Source organism: Phlebotomus papatasi, chromosome 1 (assembly GCF_024763615.1).
Source record: "Phlebotomus papatasi isolate M1 chromosome 1, Ppap_2.1, whole genome shotgun sequence".
Lineage (NCBI taxonomy): Eukaryota > Metazoa > Arthropoda > Insecta > Diptera > Psychodidae > Phlebotomus > Phlebotomus papatasi.
This window is the reverse complement of record NC_077222.1, coordinates 90503864-90529088: the sequence shown is the minus strand read 5'-3', so window position 1 is coordinate 90529088 and position 25225 is coordinate 90503864. Positions and strand designations below refer to the sequence as shown.

The 25225-nt window shown below is 33.4% G+C and overlaps 2 protein-coding genes across 3 annotated transcripts in view; both read left to right on the top strand.

Moving 5' to 3' along the window:
* The window catches only part of LOC129809651 (cell adhesion molecule Dscam2), a 171546-nt gene extending 157293 nt beyond the window's left edge, over nt 1–14253 (top strand). The window contains exons 29-30 of one of the 2 annotated variants that reach the window (XM_055859648.1): nt 2364–2427; nt 7834–14253. In XM_055859648.1, coding sequence (XP_055715623.1) covers nt 2364–2427; nt 7834–7909 — 140 coding nt within the window. In that variant the 3' untranslated portion in view covers nt 7910–14253. The remainder of the gene's footprint in view (nt 1–2363; nt 2428–7833) is intronic. The other variant, XM_055859649.1, reaches the window with a different exon arrangement.
* A 3032-nt stretch (nt 14254–17285) lies between these two features.
* On the top strand, nt 17286–25077 carry LOC129809666 (gastrula zinc finger protein XlCGF46.1-like). Its single transcript, XM_055859689.1, has 4 exons — nt 17286–17567; nt 17626–18496; nt 21810–22028; nt 24695–25077. Exons 1-4 carry the CDS (start codon nt 17442–17444, stop codon nt 24904–24906), a joined length of 1428 nt encoding a protein of 475 aa, XP_055715664.1. The 5' UTR covers nt 17286–17441; the 3' UTR covers nt 24907–25077.
* Nucleotides 25078–25225: the final 148 nt, after the last annotated feature.

The following is a 25225-nucleotide window of genomic DNA, read 5'->3' as shown; positions in this document are numbered from 1 at the left end:
CCTAAGCCACACATTTCCTGAATAAAATTAAGTCAGATTCATTAAAGGAATATGGGAGAAATATGTAGTGTTCGAACCCAAAGTATATACGATCGCTGAAAGATTTTCTCACTTGCGTGATTTCGTCAATTATCGGCTTCCGCAGATTGAGGACAAACGGTTAGAGATATTAACTTCAAACCTTCGAAATTGCGTGGTATTATCGGATGACTCAAGCTTCGTACAACTGCATAGTTTTCTGTATCGACTTGAAGGTAAAACAGAGAGAACTTACCTAAAACCTCGTTGGAAGTTCGAACATGTAAACCGACGAATTTTACAAAAGTGAGCAAGTTCTTGAAAAGGATATTTATTTTAATAAAATTGCGATTGAAACGTTCTGCCATCCTGAAATTTCACAAGACTACATAAAAATTCACGTTTTGCAGCAACCGTTTATACAGGGGTCCCGGTCAAAATCCCGAACGCCAAAATCCCGAAAGCCAAAATCCCGAATTTTTAAAAGTGTTACAGCTACTCCCACTATTGTACCCGCGCTTTCTGGAGGCAAAGGGAAATCTTCTGTGTCTTGGGAAATTATTCTAAGCATTTTCCTTCATATAATTTCATTCATTTCAGGATTTTGAAAATTCGGGATTTTGGCTTTAGGGATTTTGGCTTTCGGGATTTTGGCTGCCACCGTTTATACAGTGTTGTTGACATTGCTCACGATTGAAGTGTAAAGAATATCGAAATTCGAAATGGCAGAGCAATACGCGTGAACGTGTTCTTTAGTCTTCCGGTGGATTTTCGAATAAGTTCAGCTTGACTTTGGAGTGGCTTTGTCTTTTCGAAAGGTTATAATTACTGAACGGAACCATTTGTCTCATATTCCTTTAATGTATCTGACTTAATTTTTTGAGGAAATGTGTGACTTAATGCTAGTTATTAAAGCATTTACCCATTCCTCTCGTTGAGTAATAACCTTCCCGTTTTGAGAGCCTCTCTCTGGTTGAGGTTTTTCCTTTACCGATTCGAAGGTATATCAGAGAGAACTTACCTAAAAACTCGTTGGAAGTTCGAATGTTTAAACCGACGAGTTACACAAAAGTGTGCAAGTTCATGAAATGGACATTTGTTTAAATAAAATTGCGATTAGAACATTTTGCTGTGTTCTGCCATCCTGAAATTCCACAAAACTACACAAAAATCTTGACAACAATTCACTTTTTGCGGCAAACGTTTGCACATTGTTGTTGCCATTGTTGACGATTGAAGTGTCAAGATTACCGAAATTCGAAATGACAGAACAATCAGCGCTAAAGCGGCGGAAATATGAACTTGCACTTTAGGCTTCCGGTAGATTTTCGAATAGGTTTGGCTTGGCTTTGGAGTGGCTTTGTCTCTTCGAAAGGTTATTACTGAACGGAGCCATTATTGGTCATATTAATTAATGGAATATTTGAAAAAATATGAAGTGTTCGAAGCCAGAGTATGTGCGAAGCCTAAAAGCCTTCCTCCACTCCATTTTTTTTAATGATTTATGCAATTAAAATTCGTAAGACATAAAAATTGAATAATGTTATTTTCAGTTAAAAGAGATTTTAAAATGGGCGTGGTCTAAAATTATAAGGTAGTTTTGTGTAACCTTACTGCAATTTTCGGTTTTTAGAGAAAATATCTTGGGTGTTTATCACATTTAACAGCTCGTATAAGTCACTTTAGACACTGTGAAAAGATAATCTAATGTTATTCAAGGTTTTAGTACATGTAAACTTCATCAGGCCACCGCTAGTAGCGTTAGTGTAATTTTTTTGTAAATACCTTACGTCATGTTTTATTTTGTATATCATATCATTCAGAAATGTGATAAAAGCGTCATGGGCGTTGGATCTGATGAATTTCTTATGTTATAAAAAAAAAGCCATTTGTAAGCCATTGGATTAGCTTTTCATTGTGACTGAGAGCAACAAAAATTGCTTGACAAGCATTCAAGATGTAAGCTGTGGTTAATTCTTGGTCCATTAACTTCAGATGTTTTCCTGAGGAACAATTGAGGGTTAATCTTCCTCATTCGACTAAAAAGTCTTCACTGAAGAAAGCATTCTAAAGAGATTAATTTTCCCATATAATGTTTGTGGAGTGTTTTTCCTTATTCACCAGAGCTCTGTGCAGAGAAAATTGTTAACATAAAAATAATGCTTTCCATGCGATTGTTTTAAGAGGAAAATTCTCGGTCTTTCGCGTAATTCCACACTTGTCACAAGTAATAATAGCATTTTACACAACAAAATACATAACAAAAAAAAATTGTAGAACAGAAATGACGCAAAAATGGTGCAATGAGAGGAAAATTATCGTAATTTGTATATGAAATTTCACAGCCCTAAGGTCTCCTCATCAGAAGGATGGGCGCACAACTGAAGAAATGCGCAAATTGATTGAGAGGTATGTGAAGGAATCTTTCTTTTTTTGTTGACAAATTTCTTTTTTTCTTTTTTTACTGTCTCTTTAATTATCTACCACCCTGAGCCCCCCAAATCGTGCCCTTGTTCTGTATTTTTTTTCCTCTGTGTCATCGTTTGATATTAGAAATCAGCTCAAAGGCACACATTAACGTATGTGGGCTGGGTGTTTGTGTGTGAAGATGAATTGGGCAGGAGGGAAGAAAAGGAGCAAATCAGTTGGAAATATTCCCTGTTATTTCTTTCTTCGCTGATGAGCATCTTTTCTTTTTGTCTCCCATCTTTACACACATTTTTTTTGTCGCCCCTTCTAGCGTTGCTAATTCTTACACGAAATGTAATTCTCATGGATGTGTCTCTAGAAAAGCTACTAATTTACAGGATTATTCAGAGAATTTGTACTTAGAATAAAACTTTGAAGTTATTCGAAATTCCGTGTAATAAGGAGTAATGAGTGAGATGATTAAAGCTGCGTTTCGTCTACTATCGCTAAAATATGAAACGTAATGTTTACGAAACAAACGAAGGTTGGAGGATTTTTTTTTAAACAAGGGTAGGGGAAGTGGGGCACCTTTGAAATTGAGATTTTTCTCCTATGTTTAATTTAAATGGAACTGAGCCATACCAAATGTAATTTAGCTTCTCAATCTGTTTGTGCAGCTGAATTATATCACATTAATGCTCAATTTTATTTAAAAATAGGTGAAAAATACCAATTTCAAAGGTGCCCCACTTCCCCCTATTTCGAAATGGATCTCACTGTGCTGTGCTATGCACTGTAATGAGCCTCGGGAAGTTTAGATCGAAATAAGAATAAGAAGGACACACGCGACGTACATGGTATGGTTTGCCACTGTTGTTGCTTCCTCAAGAGGCTCAAGAGCCTTTTGCAATCAGACAACAGACAGAGATCGCTATGACATAGCGCTATACATACTCACTACTTTATATGGGTACAGGTTCCAACCATATGCGTTGGCCTCCCGAAGTATAAGTATAAATGTAAAAATTACAATGGAGATAAGACCATTGTGTCCAATGCGGTCGCTCTATTCACTGATTCTCAAGTTGCGGGGGATCTTCAGGCGCTTGTTATCTTCGGTTGAAGCTTGAAATTAACGGATCAATGCTCCTCAGTCAATACACGATTTTGTTTTATCCTGAAGTCGTCGTTATCATGCTTATCTGGCGTTGAAGAATATAAACCTTATTAAGGTAGTAGAGCTGTAAATCGGTTTTCAGACTAGAGGTTTAGCCCAGTTCCCGAAGGTCTAGCGAGCAATTTTATTGCTTCTTGAAAGCCTAATAAGTTAATTATCTTTAATAATCCAATTCTAAGTTAAATCTTTCCAAGAAATCCTGTTTGATAAGGGATTTGAGCAGTTAAGCCATATGGCTAAGTCTTAGGTCTAAAGCCCGTATAATTCTATCTAACTGGGTATGAGTCGCATTCTTCACTTGGGACTGTTGTGCAGGAAGCGACCTTACAGAAATGTAATATCAATCTACATTGAATATGGATCCTAACATAGTAGTATAGCGGAAAAATAAGAAGCGGTAGCAGGGGTAAAAAAGGATTTCATGTGATCCAAATCTACTGTAGGATTTTCTTTACAAACACGGAAGTCTACCATACAGATGGAATTATTAAAACTTCATCACATGTAAGGCCGGCTTCAGACCTTAGGTTTAGCCCAGTTCCCGAAAGTCTCAAATTTCAAAATGGTAACCAATTTTATTAATTTTTCAGAATTAAACCAGATCATTTATCCATAATATTCAATCCTAAGTAATATTTTTTCAAAAAATCTTGACTGATAAGAAATAAGAGAAGTTAAGCCATAAGGCTAAGCCTTAGATCTGAAGCCCGTCTAACGGATTGAATAAAGATTGTGGCATGTCTAAATTTTTCATGGATAACGACAGCGTCATATCTAAAATCTAAAGTGTCCGGAAAATTGCTGACTTGTCTCAGCGTCCCTTCTTATGCTTTTCTGGTTAAGCAATGCTCTCTAATGAGGAATTATTAAAATTAAAGTCGCAGTGTTTAATGGATTTTGTTCAAAACTAGATTGGCTTGAACTATCTTGCCCTTAACTTTTTCCGGACCCTTAACATACCCAGCGAGCTAATTGAACGTTTTTTGTAATAAAAATATCTTAGCACTGAAATTATTTGGGCTCCTGCAAAAAATATCATTGACCCACAAGAATCGGATTTTTATCGATTCTAGTCCAAAAGTTATTCTTCCCGCCCGATGTATCCATATTTTCCTTTGCGTACCCAAATACAAAAAAGATACGAAAGAATTAATTTTAAGATTGTTTTTTCCACAATCCGCCACGAGGATGGGAATGGACTTGCTGAAAGATTCAGGGACAGGGTTGAAATATTTAAATACTTCTTCCCGTAGTTGGTTGTGCAAAACAACCTTTGCCTCAATGTTGCCCATTATCGTGTACATACCAAAAGATTCATAATCACCGTTTCGATGACCTTTCTTTCAATTTTTATTTATAACGAGTTCATGGACTATGGAGAGTAGTTAATATCTGGCATTGGGTAATCCCCAAACCCACTGCAACGTCCCATAAATGTTAAATGTCAATCTTGACCCTTTATGGACCGATTCATTTAACTTTAATTCATTTAACTAACATAAGAGACTGGAAAAATCGGAAATCCGTAAACCATCTGTGATACAAAAATACCTGATTGATAACATCTCAGAGATATCTTGCATTGTTTTAATGTTGTTTGTTTATTTATTTTTGGTGCCAACATGCATTTATCGTGTGTTCTATAGACTTTCGGCAAAGCCCAAAAGGCGGGTATATTTAATGAGAGGCCGCTTTGAGACAAACCCCAAGTCTTAATCCTTAGGGGATAATACGGGTGTCGAACCTAAGGCTTAGCTCTTAACTTCTGAACGTAGCTGTAACTTCTTAACTTCTTAGCTCTTAACTGCTCTAATTTCTTATCAATCAGGATTTTGTTTTTGAATTTTTTGAAAAATTTCGGCTTAGGATTGGTTCAATAAACGTATTAGACGTATTACATGACGTATTAGATTCTGACAGATAAATAAACTTGGTTGCTATTTAGGATTTTGAGATCTTCGAGAACTGATCTAAACCTACTAGTCTGAAAACCATTTAAGGTGAATTAACAGCCTTATGGAGATTCCACGCTCAGAACTTCTAGCCTTTCCCTACAAAAATCAATACTTGGCAACCAGGTCAAAAGAAACCGGAAAGTCTGGTTATCTTTTATTAGACGCAGTATATATAATAATATGATGACATAACGTTCCGTATAGAGGAACTGGACCTTCCCGCAGATTTTCGGATTATTATCATTTTTCTAATACAGGGATTGGGTTGTCAGTCCCATGCCCCATTTAGTCAAATGCAATAAGGCTCATTGGATTCCATTCGAATACGTTCAGTGCCACAAAAAATCCTGGTAACCTAAAGAGGATTCAAACTTAGGATACTGGTATCATAGAGCGAGTACTCTACCACATGACCCATTGAATACTCTAGTGCTAATAACTATCTTCTTCTTCTTCTATTTTACGTTTAGGTTATCGGACTCACTCGGGTCCCTATAGCCATAGCTAATAATTGTCAATTTTACGAAAATATGTTTGACGAGGTAATTCGAAATCATGTCTATTTTGGAATTTTTAGATTTTCTCAGTATTTTAGATGGCCAAAGAGAAAAAGAATACCACGAAGATGTACAAGATTTTACATTCGAGAGTACTTCTTCGTTGTTTATCTTTTTTTCATCTAAAACTGTTCTGAAATCACAAAGTCCCAAATTATACATATGATTCCAAATTACCCCGTCTTACCCTATAGTCATCTCGCTCACTTACACGTGAAATTTCGAAAACATGACTTCAAAAAAAAATTGTGCATTCCCCATAATATTTATGAAATAATTTGTCTAAATAAGAAATTATTGTTTTAAAGCTTGAATAAAGCTAAATATTTATTATTTTCTTTATATAATTACTCACCCACACAAGTTTTTGTTTACAATTTTCTGAGCAATCCTGTATTGATTAAATGTTGACATTAGGAGTGTTTTATTATTTAATTGCTCTCTACCTACCTTTTTTAATGTGCAAACTCGACTAAAACCATAGAGGCGTAAAATTGAATTTTGCAATGCAATGTATTACACGTAATTTTATTCTTGTTATATTGGCAAAGAAAATTTCCGCAAAATTTTTGTGGGCGTTTTTTGCAAAGTTACAATTTAAAAAAAAAATAATTGAGCATCGTTTGCAAATTTACTGCTTTTTTGAACTTGGCCTGTTTCACAAATCTTTTTTTTGAAAATTTTATTATAATCCCTTTTTAAACAAATTTAATGTGTTGTGTAATTTCTCTTTCAAACATTGCCTCTCTCACCACGTAATTCCTTTTTGTGGCCTGTTACCTTTGAAAAAAAAATACATATTTACAAATTTGATGTTGGCTATACCATTTAAAACAATTTACAAAAATCAACTAACAACACAACTAACACCAAAACCTGTCTGCAGTGGAAAGAAATCGTAAGTTTAATGATATGATATTTTGAAGTGTCTTTGCACGTTTTTTCAAGCTTTTCCTTGCTCTGGGGATTTTTATAGCTGGATGTGGAAGTTTTTATTCGATGAGAGGGAAAAAAGGAAAAGATTGGAAATGTGTGAGGGCAATTAGTTGAGATTAATTGCAGAAACTTTTTAATGATTGCTGCTTTTGATGTTCGTTTTGGGCCGGAAGAATGTGCATGTGAATGCTTTTACTAATGTTGATTTTTTCTGTGTTTAGCGCGGGAAATATTAGAAGGAAAAAGGAAATTTTGGCTTGTTCAAAGTAGTAAAAGGTATTAATTGAATTTGTTTCTTATGCTTAATTGTTGGCTTCTTTTATTTTTTGTCTCCTGGCGTGTCTTCCTTCGAAGTTTCTAGCCTTAATCCTTGAACGAATTTTTCTTTGATTTTTCTTTCTATTTTACTACCCTACTTACACAAACTTTCCCGTCTCTGTATTTTCTTTTTTTGGAGCACTCTCTCTTTCAAAAGTTGAGAGAAAAAAAAAACAAGATATTGTAACATGAAATGAAAGGGGAAGAAAGTATTTAAAAAAATTGAAGAGGAGAGAGTGAGGATGAAAAGCCTTCGAAAGAATGAAGAAAAAGTCCTTTCTCCAGCCTTCCACCTTTCTTTTTTGGCTGAAAGTTTTTTCATTGAATGTTTAGAGAGAGAGAGAAAACGATGAAAGGAGTTATGTTGTTCAACATGACTAATCTCTTTTTTTTCTACCTCATGACCTCTCTCATTTGGGGTCAAACACAAAAAAAAATCCGATGGGATTTTCCTTTCTAGCAGAAACGAAATCGGCACCAAATACCAACAACAAAGTGGCACCTCCGGACTCACAGCCTACGATACTCTGGCAGTGTAATTTATAAGATGATCAACCCCAAGGAGGAACAGATCGCGATCATTGATTCCTTTGCCATCTTAAGCTTAGCGATTTTTAAATTCGAAAGTCGATATTTATTTTAAGAAAAAAAAAGAAAAGAAAAAACGACACACAATTTGGTGCCAAAGAAATTTGCTCCATTTTTCTCTACCTAATTTATTATAAATTTTTCCTGCCAATTTTTATTTACAATATTTTTTTTTTATTTCCCTGGAGGAAAAATGCGATCGCGATCTACTGAAAAGATTGAAGAAATGTTTTTTCAAAAATCACAATTTTACAAAAAAATATGATATACAAAATCATATGATTTTTTGACTACAAGAATTTTTTAAATGTTTCTTGACACATTTTTGTACTATACAAGAAAAAAACTAGATCCGAGGAGAGATTAAAAAAAAACTCTTTATAATATTTGTAATTTTTCAAAACTTTGTAATGTGTGAGAGGAAGGATTCAGCACGATTTTTATTTCCATTTAATTATGTTGTGTCAATTTTATTTAAAAAGCATTTAGAGCTTTTCACAGGAATTATTTTGTTGGACACTTTGCAAAAGTGTCGATTTATTCAATTTTCTCAATTTCAAAAATAAAACTTGGCGTGAAGATATCATTTGGGCGTTTAAAAAAAAAACAACAGAAGGATCTTTTAGTGAAGATCATTTGACTATTTTATAGAAAATTTGTGTATAGAAAGAGATTTTTGTATAGCAAAGAAGAAAAAAAACATAAATAGGATGAAGATATATATTTTAGAAAGGGATCAACTTGTAGGTTTCATCACTTAATTGAAGCATTTGTTTTCAGGAGAAAGTTCCTCAAGAACACCAGCAAAATCTCTTGTATCATACACTCTTAAAATAAGGGATTTTATTTAGAATATCACGAGTAACAATCGCACATAAAACCAGTCAAATAGGTAATAATAATGGTATAGTTGCTATTTCTCTAACTTTGTCAAGGGTTTACTTTAAAAGTGAGGTTAAGATATATCTAACCTCAAAAGAGTTAAAATCAAACAAGGCGATGGGATTTATTACGCGAAAGTTTCATCAGTGTGATCAGTTTTACTAATATTTTGAATCTTCGCGAAGTTATGCCCTTGACTCACTTATGACTTAAGCCGAGTGACCTTAGCGTAATTATAATCAAAATAATGATATGACTAAAGTCCCATCAGTTTCCTACTAAGCCGTTTTTAGGCTTAGCCAAGAGGCGAAGTAATCATAAACTGATGGAAATGTAATTTAATCATTATTTTAATAATAACGACGTTAAATCGTCTCTTTGCTTAAGTCAGAAGTATGTCTAGGGCATAAGAGTAAAATTTAGGATTACCTAGAGTTTTTAGGCATGTCTGCAACGAAAATTAATTATTTTACAATTTTTTTAAAGTAAAGCCTGTTTTAAGAAGAATCATAAAATATTAGAAAAAAATAGATTTGAGAGACTGGACTGTACCAAACTCTCTTATTTGATAAAGATGTTAGTTTGAAATTTGAAGTTATAGGTTATATTTAACATAACCTCGAAAATCCTGATCGTAGCGAGAATTCCGAAGTTTCAAAGTATAAATACAATATTTTAAGAAGTGCATTTAATATTTTTTTTATTTTGATAAATCTAAAGAAAATAATCATGTTAGAACTGTCAGGGAATCTGTAAGGACGGAACCCCTAAAGGCAATCGCGAGGATGAGCGCCTTTGCTTGCCAGAGGTTTCTTCAGAATCGTTAGCGTTCCTCCTAATGATCTATCCCTACGACGATCCAACATGAACTAAGTCTCAATACTAATTCTGTCTACTATACCCTTCCCGAAGGGGTAACTCACAGGTTAGAACTAGAAAAGCTCTTAGGAGAAATCGGCGCCGCTCCGAAAACATCTAGGGTGTCAATTCAAAGCCAGTGCTAAGAATGAATTCTAACCACTAAATATAGAATTATTAAAAATATATTAGTATTGAGGTTATGTAGGCGAGCTGCGACATCGACTATATTCGCGCGTTGACCGATTTTTTAAAAGTGAAACTAATTTTAAAAGGAATCATTACAAGAAAAAACTTAAATTTGAGGGATTGTGCCAAATTCTTTTGTTTGGTAAAGATGTTATCTTGAAATTTGAAGTTATATTAAACATAACCTCAAAAATCTAGTTACTAAATTTCCGAAGTTTCATGGTAAAATCACAATTATCACCTAAAAGATGAGTCAAATTATCGAATCTTTTTTTTTTCTTTTTGATTAAGTAAAACTAACCACGTCCAATTGTTCTACCACGACCAATTGACATTTATACCTCCTGTAACTAATATTTTTGGTGAAAACTTTTCAGAAAGTCATTGACTTTTTGTTGACTTTCTAGAATTTATCAAAAAGCATTTTATTGAAATGTAATTTTAGGCGTGTTGTTCTGGTTAATTTAGTTGCAGACGTCGTCGCAAATAATTTTTATTGAACGTCTTCATTTGGTATATTCATATATATTTAATAATCTACTTTTCGGGTTGAATTATTGATAAAAATTGCTCTCAGGCGTAACATCTAAGATAATTTGCAATTCCATAAAATCCTCTCTGGTTTTCGACGTTTTGAGTGACATAACCTAACATTTCCTCTTAACCTTTTGATAAGTAAACTTTTAGTTATGCATTGGTTTATTCAAGTTCTTTTTTGATAATTACCCTCATATGAATTATTTAGATTCTTTTTATTAATATTAATATTTCAATATTTATCGCTAAATTTCGTATTTTAGATCTTCGAAAGAATAAAATGCGTTCAGTTGAGGTTTTTTAGGGGAAAAGTTTAGCTTTATAATAACTTTCTTAGAAAAATACAAACTTAAAGCACATACCTTGGTGAAACTGAGTATCCTAATGATAACAAAAGTTACTTTGTGTATATTCCTCTTGGTAATTTTAATAGGTTATGTGGGATGCATAATACAATTTAAAGTCACTTCAATTTCTATATTACATTGAGATGAGACTTCTAAGAGTTCCACACGTAATTACATTAACTCATTAAAAATAAGATTGATATTTGAAGTTTTTTGACACATAACCTATAAACTGTCTTACTTTTTTTAGGTTAGACTCTTCCCAACCTCACATTTTAAAGTAAATCCTAAAGTGAAAGTTAGTGAATGGAACATATAAAATGAGATCTTCCAATAGTGAGAATTTGATGCTTTTATCGGAGTTTACTGTCATTCTTGCAATTGTGCACATAGAAGTAGAAATTCCATCCGATTTCCCACCCTCATAGTTGAATCCCCTATCCATTCCCGGGAAAATCCATTTCAGGGAGAGGCATCGTGAATTGAATCAGAGAGATGATAGCGTGAAATGCATTTTAACATCACTAAAGTTTAGGAAAAGTGAATGGATATGTTTTGAACACTTTTTTTTCTTATTCCTTCATGAAAAACTTTGACATGTCTCTTGTTCTAAATTTTATTTTACTAAGTTATCTGTAAGGAAAAAAAAACAAGAGTTGGTTGTGCTTGCAAAAGGTTGTGGATTGATTTTCCTCAAAAGAGTTGGTTTTATCGAAGGAGGAAATAAATTTTGAGAATTTTCCGGTATCCCATCTTCCAAAACAAAAACGAAAAATAAAAATAAAAACAAATTCCTAGTCTTCGAAAATAATGATTTATCTGCAAATAGTGATTTAGCCATATTTTTAGCAGTATGATCATTAGGGGGCCCAAATGTATCTTCACTCCAGGAAATAGCAGGAGCAAATGAGAAAATGTTTTGTATGAAATCAACTTGAAAAAAAATTGTGTTTAAAATTTGAGTTTTCTGTGAGTTTTTCTTTGATGAAAAACCTAATTTCAGAGCTCAAAACGATAAAAAGTGTATAATTTTTTATTAATTATTGATTGAAAAAAATACCTTTGTGATATTTTATTTAAATTCTCACTTATCAGTTGATGAATTTAATTGTGTTTTTTTTTTAATTAGGTGTATTTTTTTTAATAAATTAATTTTGTCGAGTCATATTTTTTCCTCTAAAAATAATAAAAGAAAAAAATAGGCATTTAATTAGTGTCCATGATAATCTTACAGTGGATGATGGAGAATATTGCGTAGATCGCTTAAAAGCATAAAAAAAAAATTAAACTAAGAGGTATAAAATATTTAATAAAAGAAAAAAATACTTATAATAACTATGAGGAAACATAATTGTGACATTCTATCGTGAATAACTTGAGAGATATATGAACTAATAGAGATGTAGAAAGTTTTTTCTAATATTTTGTTTTTTTAAATATATTTTTAAAAATTAGTTTTTCCTTTGGTAAAAAAATTTCGGCGACTGACGAGAATTTGCTCATTCTAGATGTGCACGTAGAATGAAATCAAAATTTGCAAATTTCTCTTATGATTATTAAAAAAAAAACAGAAGAATTTCTTTTTCTAAATTTATTTAAATGCATTTGGAAACACAAAATCAAATTTTACAAGATAGAAAGAGTTGAAGAGATATAGATGAGAAGAAAAAGAATAAAATATTTACTGATAGAGAAAAAATATATTCATTGAAATGAAATCATTTTTGAGTAATAAATTTAGCGGATATTATCGAAAAGAAAAATTTTAAGAAAAAAATAGATCTTGGTGTTTTTAAAAATTTATTTTTTTCATTTTTCGAAAAAAAACAACCAATTAAAGGAAAAAAATTAAAATTACTATCTATGCATTTATCATAATATTGATATTAAAAAAAAGCAAAAAAAAAGATAATGAGAAGAAAGCGATGATGAGGAGAATATACTTAGAATTAAATGAATTTTTGAATTACATAAAACATATATATTACTCTATATATGAATATATAATAAAGAATTATCAATCTAATCAATGAAAAGAGAATGAAGCGAAGTTCGAGTAAACAAAAAAAAAACAACCTATTATTCCCGGAAAGGTGAAAAAGTAAAAGCGCAGTAAAATGGAAGAAGAAAAAAAAACGTATAAAATAATCAAATTTTTAACTATCTAATCGATTGCTAGTATTTGTTGAATGTTGTTAACTCCAATTGCTAGCTTCTGTGTGACATTTTCTTTATCTCTTAGCCAAGGACATAAAGACGGCGATAAAATAGAAAAGAGAATTCTCTAGGACATAGTTGAGAGGAGATAAATTGAGCAAACACATCCCTGCAAACCATTGTGTAACCCTTTCCTTTCTCCATCGTGCAAAATAACAAAATTAATTAAATTTTTATTCAGCACAGGATTTTTTTTAAAGAAAAAAGTAACTAGGGCAAAATGAGGTAATTCGGAACAATTTACAATTTGGGATATTTGAGATTTTTTCATTGTTTCAGATGGCAAAACGATTAAGAAGAAAAGGAACAGCTTTTCTTCTCTTTGAATCTCTAAAACTGTGAGAAAATCTCAAATGTCCCAAATTGTAAATAGTTCCAAATTACCTAATTTTACCCTATTTTTAAAATTATTTTGCAATTACACAGTTTTCTAGTAATTATTTTACTTAAAGTCCCATTCACATAAAGCAAAATTGCAATAATTATTTGTGTGAAAAAATTTCAACCAATAGAAAACGAGCATTTTCAACATGGCTGACATTTCCTTGCATTCTATTGGCTGATATCTTTCCTTTAACAAAATCAACCCTTGCATTGATGCTTTATGTGAATTGAGACGAAAACTGAAATATTTTCACTGTTTTCCCCTTTCGCTCAATAAAAAAAAAATTGCATAATCCTAAATAAAAACAAATTAAAATGAGAAAAACAATCTCAAACTATACGATATTGCTAATACTACAGAAAAAAATACATAACTAATTACAAGAAAAAAAAAACATTCATAGATATTTGAGCAAGAAATAAAAAAAAATTCCAATGTTCGATTAAAGATGCAAGAAAAAAAATTAAACTAATGGATTAAATGTAGATGTATTTGCTCGCTTATTTTTGTGTATTTTTGAGAGATAAAAAAAAGAGGAAAAAAAAAAGAAAATTTACGTATAGAAAGTAAAATAGATACCCCAGAGATTATTGCTATAGATTTTTCCATATTTGAAGAATAAATTTTTGCATCAATTTATTTGATCGGAAATTAAGTTAATAACAGCACAAGAAAAAAAATTGTAATCTTCCTTTTTGGCCATGCGCTCAAAAGTGTTGCGTTTTTTTTGCCATATTGAGACAATTCCTTAGGACTTTAGATGCTTTGTCACATTCTCTATGACATATTTCTGTGTAATTTTTGTATTTACTAATTTTCTAGGTATCTAATTTGTACATTTTTTCACTGATTTTCGAGAATAAAAGCGTTATGTAATAAATTTGAGGTTTTCTTCATCATCTGAGTTATCCATTTTTCATATACCGCAATCCCAAGTGGCATAACATGACCAGAGGCACAACATTAACCCTTTAAGGACGATTGGGTCACCGGTCAACCAACAAATAAAATTCTATACAGCCATCTAAAGTCATGTTTCGCTATAAAAAGGCAGCAAAAATTACTTTTCTGACCACTATTTTTAAGCCCTCTCGTACTTAAAGGGTTAAGTCACGAAGTTGTCGTCTTTGCGATTTAATTCTTAAGTCAGTAGATTGACTATAATTTTTCAAGTTTGACAGCAATCGGAATTGTGTAGATTTTGTGTTGAAGTGCCGACATTACGGTAACCATTATATGACTGCTTTACGACCAATAATAAAAAAAATCAGATTAAAAAGTTGAAGAAATAAAAAGTCTTTATAAAAATCTTTATTATTGTTAACTCTCAATAATAATAATAATAATAATAATAATTTATTGCCAATCTCTATTTTTGCGTCTGCCGCCGACTTCAAAACCGACTTCACCGGGTGAGACGGCAGAAAACCCCGGATCACTAGTCGTATAAGCCGCTGATATTAATATTACAATAAGTGATATAACAAAAATAATTATAATAGTTCAAAACAAATTAAAGTTCACATAGCATTAACAAATTATAAAAAAATGCAACAAATATTGACAGTCATCATGGTGAAAATCATCATGGTACAGAGTTACTGTGCTTCACGTCGAATCAGTGTGTGTCTTATCACTGAAAGTCTCACACAAAAGTTGTCTTACAAAAGTTGAGTCAGAACTCTTACCAACTGAGCCAATAAGATCTTCCACTTAAATTTCACTTAAATTCTTTATTGGTATCACACTTGTATATTAAAATATAGGTTTACAGTGACCCTGCAGTTACCTAACGGAAAAATATTCTTTATATATGAAATTTTAGCATGTGGCCTCTAATAGCTCAATTGGTAGAGCACTCGTCTAGTTAACGAGAGGTCTCCAGTTCCATTCTGGGTGGAGGCAGGAATTTTTCTTCTCTCTACTGAGAAAAAACTGGATGATTTGAGTGTCGCTTGCTCTGATTGACGATTTCTTTGTACATAAATACAATTAACATTGAACTAAAGTTCGTAAAATTCTCACAATATTCTTAATATTAAAAAACTAATGCGAAAATCGCATTCATTAAATCAATTCAGGGCAAATATACCTTTTTAATCAAATAAATAGATCAAATTCTAAATGTAAAGTTGTTCAAAAATACAAGTAATACATTTGGACACTCACCATCCACAACAGAGGTGTGCAAGAACTGTTTGAAACCGAATATACATCAAAATAAGTTTGTTCAGGCAGCGTTTTGACCATTGACGTAGAAGTTTCATTTAACGTTTGTTCGGTCTCAAACCGTTCTTGTGCATCTCTAATCTACAATGTGAATCAGATCAATTTTTTAATGTGCACGTGTGATATCGTCGTTAAAGAACCATTTGCATATTTATACGTAATATTTAAACTCAATACTAATGTTCAAAATAGATGTATTTCAAGCATTTCAATTAATAACATCATTATTCTTACAGACTCCATTTCACATAATCTTTTGACAAAATTAATAAAAGGCGGCCCAAGCAAATTGGCCATACCGTGAACATTATAGAAGGAACCGGGACAGATTTAGCCAGGGGCTGATTTAGACTTTGATTGGGATATTTTAATTTGGATTAGAACGAATATTGGTACGAATCCGATCGCTTTAGTTTAGTTACATAGTGCACAATATGGACATAGGAAAATTTTTTTTTGGGTCACCGGTGACCCATATCATAATTGAAGGGTTGAAAGAGCTTCAAACTCTGACGAAACCTATAAAAGCTACACAGTCTAAATAAACTTCTATTCAGAATGAACATTTCCCTCTCTGTTCATTGAAATACTTATCGGTCTGATTCGAATATTTTTTTCGCAAATTGTAAGCAAAAAAAATCATTTCCTGGCTAAATTTGCCCCGGTTTTCCCTGTCATATCAGTAGTCATCCACAAAGTCTTCAGTTAGAAAGTGTAACGTATTTCTTGACGACTCCTAATTTTCAGTCATATGACAGTCAGTGGTCTTAAATATGACTTATCCTTTGTTACATAGGGTAGTCATTAAAATTTTAATGCGATTCTCTTTAATTGTCGGTGATGGCTCTTAAGAAATCCTTAACAAAAAGATTTTTAACAATCTCACTTACAATTTTTGAAACAAAATATTATTTATAAGTAATTTGTTCCATTTATAAATAAAATGGTATAAGGTAAAGTGCCCTCGAGTCGACCGGTTCCTCGACTCGACTGGTAGTGAATATTTGAATATTTAATGGTGAATTTCTATAAAATTATCAATGATTCGGATTTATTTATGGAATAATTGACCTATTAATGTTAGATCGTACGCCAAATATTAGTGCAAATATAAATAAATTGAATAAATAACTTTACCGGTCGAATTGAGGAACCGGTCGACTTCAGGGCATTTTACCTTACTTGGGCCGTATAAATTGATTTAGATTAAATTAGCCTAAAACATAAGTGTCTTCATATTAAAAAAAAAACAAATGAAAATTTTTGTCTATAAATAGAACAAATTTATATTAAATGATTGAAAAACACAAATTGCATAGTAGCGACAATTTATGTAAATCGATTTAAAATTTTAATGAGCTGTGTGATCTCAGGAAAATTAACATGTCAGATATCCTAAAATTTACGTTCTAAGGACTGGTTTTTGCTACTTGGGTCACTAACAGGATTATAGGTTCAGGATAATCTTTCCACGCCTTCTCAAATTCCTTTGCCTGAGAATGCCCTTTATTATTTTAATATGAAGATGTTCAAAGTCTTCCTAAGTGTATTAAGGACTTTAAATTTATTCTCTTTCTCCAAGATGATCCCGATGATCCAATTCTCCCATTTCTTCCATTTCTCTGATTATTCCCGCGATTCCCGCCAAACCAATATCTTCCCGGACAGTCTGAAGTTTGCTGCGAAGCTTGCCATGTTGTCTCCGGACGTCGCGTAAACAAAAACATCAAAAGACGATTTCTCTCAATTTTTCCCAATAAAAAAGGTATTGAGCCACCGGAAGTGATAGTATCTTGTAGAAAAAAATCTGTTTAGTGTCCTGGAAAAGTGAAAAGTGAGATGGAGTGTCTGAATATCCTAGAAAGGTGCCGAGGGTGTCAAATCAAGACTCAGAAGGAGTCTCAGATATTTATCTTTGCCACCCACAATCTCTCGGATATTTTCCAAGAAACCACATCCCTGGATGTAAGACAAACTCCCAAAGAATCCCTTGGCATCCCCGTAATCCTAATCACCTTTGCAGATTCACCAGAATGATGGACTGCCCGAAGTTCTCTGTTTTAATTGCTACAATCGCCTTCTGGAGGCTTACAATTTCCGCCAAATGTGCACCACCACTGCCCTCCATTTCCAGCAAATCCTTGCTCTGGGTGTCCCTGAGCAAAAATACACACCTCCCGAGGTGCTATGTGATCCCTTGATGGTCACAAAGTCCGATCCGGACGATGACGATATGTCAAATTTTTCCAATACAGAAAGTCCTCCGGAAGAGAAATATTCTCCTCCAGAGAACAAATACACTCCTCCCGAGGCTTCTGAATCTTCTTCTCTGGCCAAGGATAATGAGCCAATAAAAGAGGATGAGACAGAGCCAGATTATGTCTTACCGAAGAAGAGAGGGAGGAAGCCTGGCAAGAAGCTGGGAGAGAATTCAGAAAAGCCCTACAGATCTCACAAAAAGAAGAAACCTCTTCTTCCTGGGGAGGTTGAGAAGCCCGTTAAACGGCAGGGCCAACTAACTCTGGAATGCCACCTTTGTAATACGAAATTCCGTATGAAGGAATGGCTGGAGGCACACATGAGAGTTAAGCATCAGGGAATGAAAAAAGCCACTCAATGTAAGGTGTGCTTGAAGGAATTTACCCAAGTTGATTATCTAAGGATGCACATGGCAACGCAGCATGGGAAAACATATGCTTTTCCATGCAAAGAGCCAAATTGTAAAAAGCAATATGTAACTGAAGAAGGTTTGCAGAATCACATGAAGTCCTGGCATGATCCGGAGAATCCTAAGGAACGGAAACGGGTGAAAACTTATAACTACGTGTGTGAATTATGTGGAAAAGCTTTTGAGTGTCCAGCCTACCTCAAGAAGCATAGTTATTCTCATGGAGGTAAGTTATATATTTTTTTCAACACTAAATATTTTTTAAATGCTGTTTTTAATATTAAATGAATTGCACAAAGAATTAATTTAGTAAAAAATCGCATAATTGTATTATTGACTTAAAAGTTAAAAGAAAAATATTTTAAATCGATTTTTAATGTTTTTCTTTTAATAGATAAGTAATAGGGGAATGTGGGGCGAAATGTGAAAGTCAAGAGTTCAAACATTGAATATCATCCAAAATAAAAGAGATCAAAGTTTAATATTTTTTACAATAGGTGTCAGGGTCGCCATGGTGAATGTTTCGCACACAGGCACCTACACTGAGAGAAATCCGAAAAAGTTAAAATAACATTCCGGAAATGTTTATTTTACCCTGCAGTATTGATCCGAAATTGGTGTAAATATTATGCTTTTAAGGTGTATTAGGGGTTAAAGTTACCCTTTTTATGTTGATTTTACCCTTAAAAAGGTGTAAAATTAACATTAAAAATTGTAGATATATTTTTACACCTATAAAGTGTTAAAATTATGAGGAAAAAAAGTTAATCGCACCCCCTTTTTTTCTCAGTGTATGACCGAAAAAAATTATATCGAATTTTCGAAAGTCAAAATTAAACCACTCTGGATCTCTCATTTTTCAACCGATTTGCTCAAATTTGGATTTTGTTTTTTTTTTTGTTTTTTGTTTTTAACATCTTGAAATTTCCAACCCAGCTGCATCCTATTTAATCGTTAGAGTACTTGCAATTGGTGTATCGTCATCCAATATTTTTCAAAAATCCTTTTTATTTCTACGAAATTTTATGACACAGGTAGAAGTCCGACGGTAATAGATATTGAATTCTGGTAATCGATGACCATCCCTCCCATAAGTCAATATTATCTACGACATTCTTCTTCTTTTCTTCCTCACCCTCCTCCTTCCCCTCCAGAACCATGTTTATTTTGATTCTTTCGGAAAGTGCTCCTAGATTTTTTTTCGTTTTCGAATATGTTTTAGAGGTAGGTAAGATAAATATTTCCTTTATATAGAATGCATTGGGAATTCAATCGGGTGCGTCGGGGATGCTGATTCTTTCAGAAACTAGAAATTTCGTTCATAGACACCTAAATATGTCTAAAAAATATTTCGAGAGCAAATTTTCGAAGGTCAAAGTTAAACCAAAATGGCATATTTCTCAGCCGATTTGTTATAATTATTTTGTTTTTTAAATGTCTTGAAATTTTGAACACGACAGCATCAGTAATGAATAGGTAAAGTACCCATAAATGATTTACTTTTTTAAAATCTACTTTTCTATTTGTCCGTATGGTTGTTACTCATGCCAAACCGGTATACACCCAAAAAACCATGCGAAAGATAATTCACGGAGAGCTCTTTCTCGTGAATACGGGCTACTCTTTAAAGCTAGGTGCTTTGTCACTTCTTTCTTACAAAATGTAATAATTTCCAACGCCAAAATCCCGAAAATACCAAAATTTCGAACGCCAGAATTGCGAAAGCCAAATTTATCAATTCGTCGAAATTTCAAAAAATCAAGATTTCGAATTTTGACTATTCGGGATTTCGACGCATTTGAGATTTTTGTAGCACGAATGCTACAGACCTTGCACCGGAACATGCTGGAGTGCCCTCCATCGTTAGCCTTGCGGAGTAGAGCCCCATTGCCCATTCCCGGGGAGCCATGGATCGAGCTTCCTCCCAGCTTCACGGTTAAAGGCTGAATGAGGAATGAGGAACCGATTCGTATGTGCCTTCGGGATAATCTATTGGACGCTTATAACTCCATCTACCGGCGATATAGTGTCCTCTGAAGTTAACCGTTATAGCACTCCTCAGAGTCACCACCGCAACTGAATAAGAAGAGTCTTCGTCAGGACGGGTTTTCTCCCTCCAACTCCTCTGAGCTCAACAGTCCTACGTCCTACTACATTTTGGTTTTCGGGATTTCAATAAATACGGAATTCTCTCACCGGGATTTTGGTCGGCGTAATTTATAAACTACCTCATACGCTTGTTAATTTTTGCCCCGATATATCAAAGATTTGTGTAAAATCAACTTTTAAAAAATAATTAAGTTTTCTCTAACATAAAGAAGGATGATCTTTGTCAAAGTTCTGAAATTTGTGAAATAGTCGAATTAGTAAATTTTCTGTGGTAATGTGCTGATTTAATGTCTCAGGTTTCTTAGAGCTCTAAACAAGATAAAAAATATCCGTTTTGTCACATTTTCCCCCCAGTTCCTCTACCAGATTAACAAAAGGTACAAGAATCAACAAAAAATACTAGAAATATACTTAAATTAAAAGTTTAAAATATTAACTAGATAATTATAATATCTTACTGAATTTGAGAGAAGGTGGTTGGTTTCTGAACACGTCAGCCTATGAATTATTGTATATTTTCAGATTAATTCATAAAAAATTAATATTTAGTAGAAATTGGGGCACCACCGAACATGGGGTAGCACCCAACACTGCGATTTTTTATTCTAATATTAGACTTCAGAGAAAAAGGCTACCCCGTGTTCGATTGTGTTCTAGTTTCCCCTAATATTATTTTTTCTTATAAAGTAGACCACACTTGCCCTTAGTTAATTAGTACAGAATCTTTTCTTTCGGAAGAATAGAAAAAAAATCAACATTCGAAGGCTTGCACGTTAACTTAGTGTTTACTTATCTCAATATTTGGCTAACACTGTCAATGAAGTGAATTTTACTTTAGGTTTAGAGTTTAGAAACTTCTCTTAGTTTGTTTATCATATGCATTATTATTATATTTTGAATCCTTTAGTTTATAAGTTGAATAGGAAAAGTGAAACTTTAGCTCTGAAAATAATGAATTGTAATGCGTAAACAATGAATTCATTTACATTTTATTCTCCACCATAAAATAATAAATTGAAACTTTTTGAACAAATATTTTGAAATCATAACAACTTTTCGGAAAATATGAATCCATTTTATAGTAAAAGTATTTTTTTAACAGGATATGTCCTATAATTAGTTATGATTCTGTCATAATCGTTTTTACTAAATTCAGTGAACTATATATCAGATTTAACAGGAAAAGTGTTTTGGACTAGAAACTTTATCGTATGTCGTTCCATGCTGAGAAAGCTTTACACACAAAATTTAACACTATTCTAAAAATGAACATTTCGTATGACTAACTTCTGTGTTGATCAAAATGTTTTTGCGATTGATTTCATAAGATTTTCCACGCAAGGTGATTTTACAAACAAAAAATTCTAAGCTTTAAAAAGCTAAGACTAGTTTATCACTAGCTTTTGCAAAGGGTTGAACTTACCTTTCAGGTGAAAGACCTTTTGCGTGCAGCCAATGTCCAAGACGATTTTACACGAAAAACCAGATAAGTGTACATATTTTGCGTCATGAGGGGATTAAAAATCATGTTTGCACAATTTGTGGACTTCGGACGGTAACAGCGAGTGCACTGAGAATTCACGTGAATTCTCATACAAAGGATAATCTCTGGCCCTGTGAATTTTGTGATTTCAAATCCACAACTCAAGGTGAGTACGAATTTACTGGTTTTACTGATACGTAGACAGACGTTCAGGTTTTAGAAATGAAATGTTTTGCAATACGTTTTATTTAGGAAGTACATCGCAGTGACTTTTGCTAAAAACGGTCTTATAATTTAATTTTAAAAGTGTAAAAATGGAGAAAAAATTGTTTGCTAGACCCTAGAACATATTATCCCTTTGAGCCTGACACGGGACTAGGTCTCATAACTGCAAAAATTAATTCAAGGATCTCTGTGTCCATAAGTTGACGCACTTACCAATTTCACCACGAAATCCTTTATGTGTACAAGTGTATGCTAAAATGAATTCCTTTATTTTTCTGTAGTTTTAGATTTATAATCTTCACGTCTCAATAAGACATATTTTGATATAACCACAAGACTAACATTTTTTCTGAAAAATACGTCACATTGTTTATCACAACGTTATCACAGATAGTAACTTTTATGACTCATTATCAAGTAATTTTTGGGAAAATTTTGACTTATGACTAGAGGTTAAAGACAAATTAATTCTTTCAATGTTTTTTTACCTTTTATCTTATATTATCTTATGGACCTTATATTACATTTTTACGAGCAATAACGTCACGCATTCTCAGTCTGTTCGTCCGATCATTACCACGCCTAGAGTCCAAACGGTTACAAACAAAGACTTAGAACCTTCGGGCTTCGGGGCCACCTTCCTTCATAAGTCGACCCTGGAACCAATTACATGCCTCTCATTTTTCGTCCACCGATGTACGCTTTTTCTCCGTTTTCTCCAAATTCTGCTTTTTTTTTTTTGAAAATGTACCTGCCTTACCAAGCGAGCACAGTTAGCTGAAGAAGGTAGCGTTTTCAGCATATATTTGCTGAGTTGATCAGAAAAATATGCTGACCGTTCAGCAGTTTTTGAACAAAAAGTGCTAACCAAATATATGGAAATGGCACTGCCTGGCAAGTTTCGTTTAAAGGTTAGCAGAATTCAGTTGAAAATACAGTAGACTCTCTCAATCGGGCATAGGGGGAAAATGATATCCAAATTATCGATAGATTTGGATGTCAAAGTCATTGTAAGTTCCACAAAAAGCGCTCAATTATAAAGAATCATGATAAAATAAGAGGAACTAAAGTGAATTTAAGCAAATTTGCTTCATAATTAAACGTGAAAATTGTCAACAAAATTTTTCGCCCGATTGAAGAAAAGCCGATTGAGCAAGAGTCTACTGTATATGTTTTTAACTGAATTGAAAAGAGTTAATTTGATACTCGCTAATCTAAATCATTTGGTGCTCGCTGGGTAGTTCCACTTCAGATCGACATTCGGTGGTTAAAATCTTGGAGAACTATATTAAGATTAAGATTTGTCTATGGGTCGGTTATATTCCTTGCGGAACCGCTGCACCCAGGCCACTTATTTGGGCCCATTATGCACTCCCCATTCTCCTGTTCTATCGTAACCCCCAAGGCAAGTAAACCCGTTTTATATCATAGTGCTCTGTGTGCGTTCTGATACACACAGTACCGCTTTATATCACGGTAAACCAGGGGGTGGATTATGTAAGTAAGTGAACCCGGTGAACGATTCACTTGACAGGTCAAAGTGAACGTTTCACTAGTGAACCGCTAAAATGTGATTATGAACGCGGTGAACGATTCACTTCACTCAGTTTTTTGAGGTTAGATTTTTCACCGTCATTTGGATGGGGTGAAACTGGAAGTGAATGCAATTTTTAGGACGAAAAATACATTGAAGGACCGGAAGTAAGGCTTTTTCACAGAACTAGTTTATAATGTGACTCGAAATCATTGAGTTTATAAAGCATTTAACGCAAAAAAAATTGCCAAAATATAATTTATCGAAACACTGTTTACGTGGCACGTAGAGAGTATTCACTTCCGGACAAATTGAAAAGATTGACAAAATTTCTCAATCATGTTAACAGACACTTGCCTCGGGTTTGTACACATTTTGTATTATTTTAACACCAATTTCACTCCATTTTTGCTAAAATATCGCGGAAAACTTAGAAAATTTGTGAAAAACTACATGACCACTGAACAAAAACAATAACTTTTGACGTCTTCGAATTCACTCTAGCAGTTTTTCACCGCAACTGATTCACTCATTCATTCATAATCACTTTTCTAGCAGTTGTGAACGCGAGCGGTGAATCGTTCACTTGTGAACGTTTCACCAGTGAACGTTCACGATTTTTACATAATCCACCCCCAGCCTCGGTTTGTGGATCTGGGCAGTGAATGTGTATTTGTATTCGACTGAACTCTGCATGTCAAAACTTATTTCCTATACCAACCTCTCTTTTTAGGCGGTTCATTGTCAATGTATTGGCATGACTTTTCCATTCATTCACTGGACGAATTCGAGACTATTACAGCAGCTGAAAAATCTGCAGCTGCCTAGTCTCGAACCCTCGACCTCACAGTCACAGAGCCACTTCTCTATCCACTGATCCACTGATCCACTGGAGAACTATATGGTTTGCCATGAAATTTATTCAGTCACTGTGGTGTATTTCCTCGAATGAACGTTATTTTATCTTAAGGCATATACTTCAGGCGTGATAAAATTCGAAAGTAAAAGTGAGATTGGAAATTTATATTACCTCTTATTATTTTCTTTATGGAAATTTTGGAATCAATGAGCAGCAGGTAGAAAACACCATGTAAAGGCAGTTCATCGGGGTGAGAAGAAATATGAATGTGCACACTGCAATAAATCTTTTGGTCATTTAAAGACCCTGAGGAATCATGAAAGGATCCATACAGGAGAAAAACCTTATGCTTGCAACGTATGTGGGAAGAGATTTATCCAACTAACTGCTTTGAATTATCACAAGAAGATGCATTTGAATACCTGAATGCAAATTATTTCTTTCAATTTTTTTTAATCAGTGGAATTTTTGACTGTAATTAATTGTCAATCCGTCCTCTTTGGATGAAGATTCTTTAATCTAATTTCCAAAACTGAGTCAGACCTCGTCATTTTCGATGCGAATTATTGAATAAATTGTGATATTCTTTTGAAAAAAGCTTATTTTATTTAGCTTAAAATTCCCTTTAAAGTTATACTAACACAGTATTGTTATCAATAATCCCGGCTTCCCCTATAATGAAATTTGCTTTGGATTACATATTTGTTTCTCGTGCGAAAAAAAAAACGAAAATTTGCTTTTGGGA

Bases quoted from the DNA above. Each gene is read 5' to 3' on its own strand.
- LOC129809666 (XM_055859689.1), top strand. From the start codon at position 17,442: ATGGAGTGTCTGAATATCCTAGAAAGGTGCCGAGGGTGTCAAATCAAG. The intron at 17,568-17,625 runs GTAAGACAAACT...TCACCTTTGCAG, and splicing joins AAGAAACCACATCCCTGGAT to ATTCACCAGAATGATGGACT. The intron at 22,029-24,694 runs GTGAGTACGAAT...ATCAATGAGCAG, and splicing joins TTTCAAATCCACAACTCAAG to CAGGTAGAAAACACCATGTA.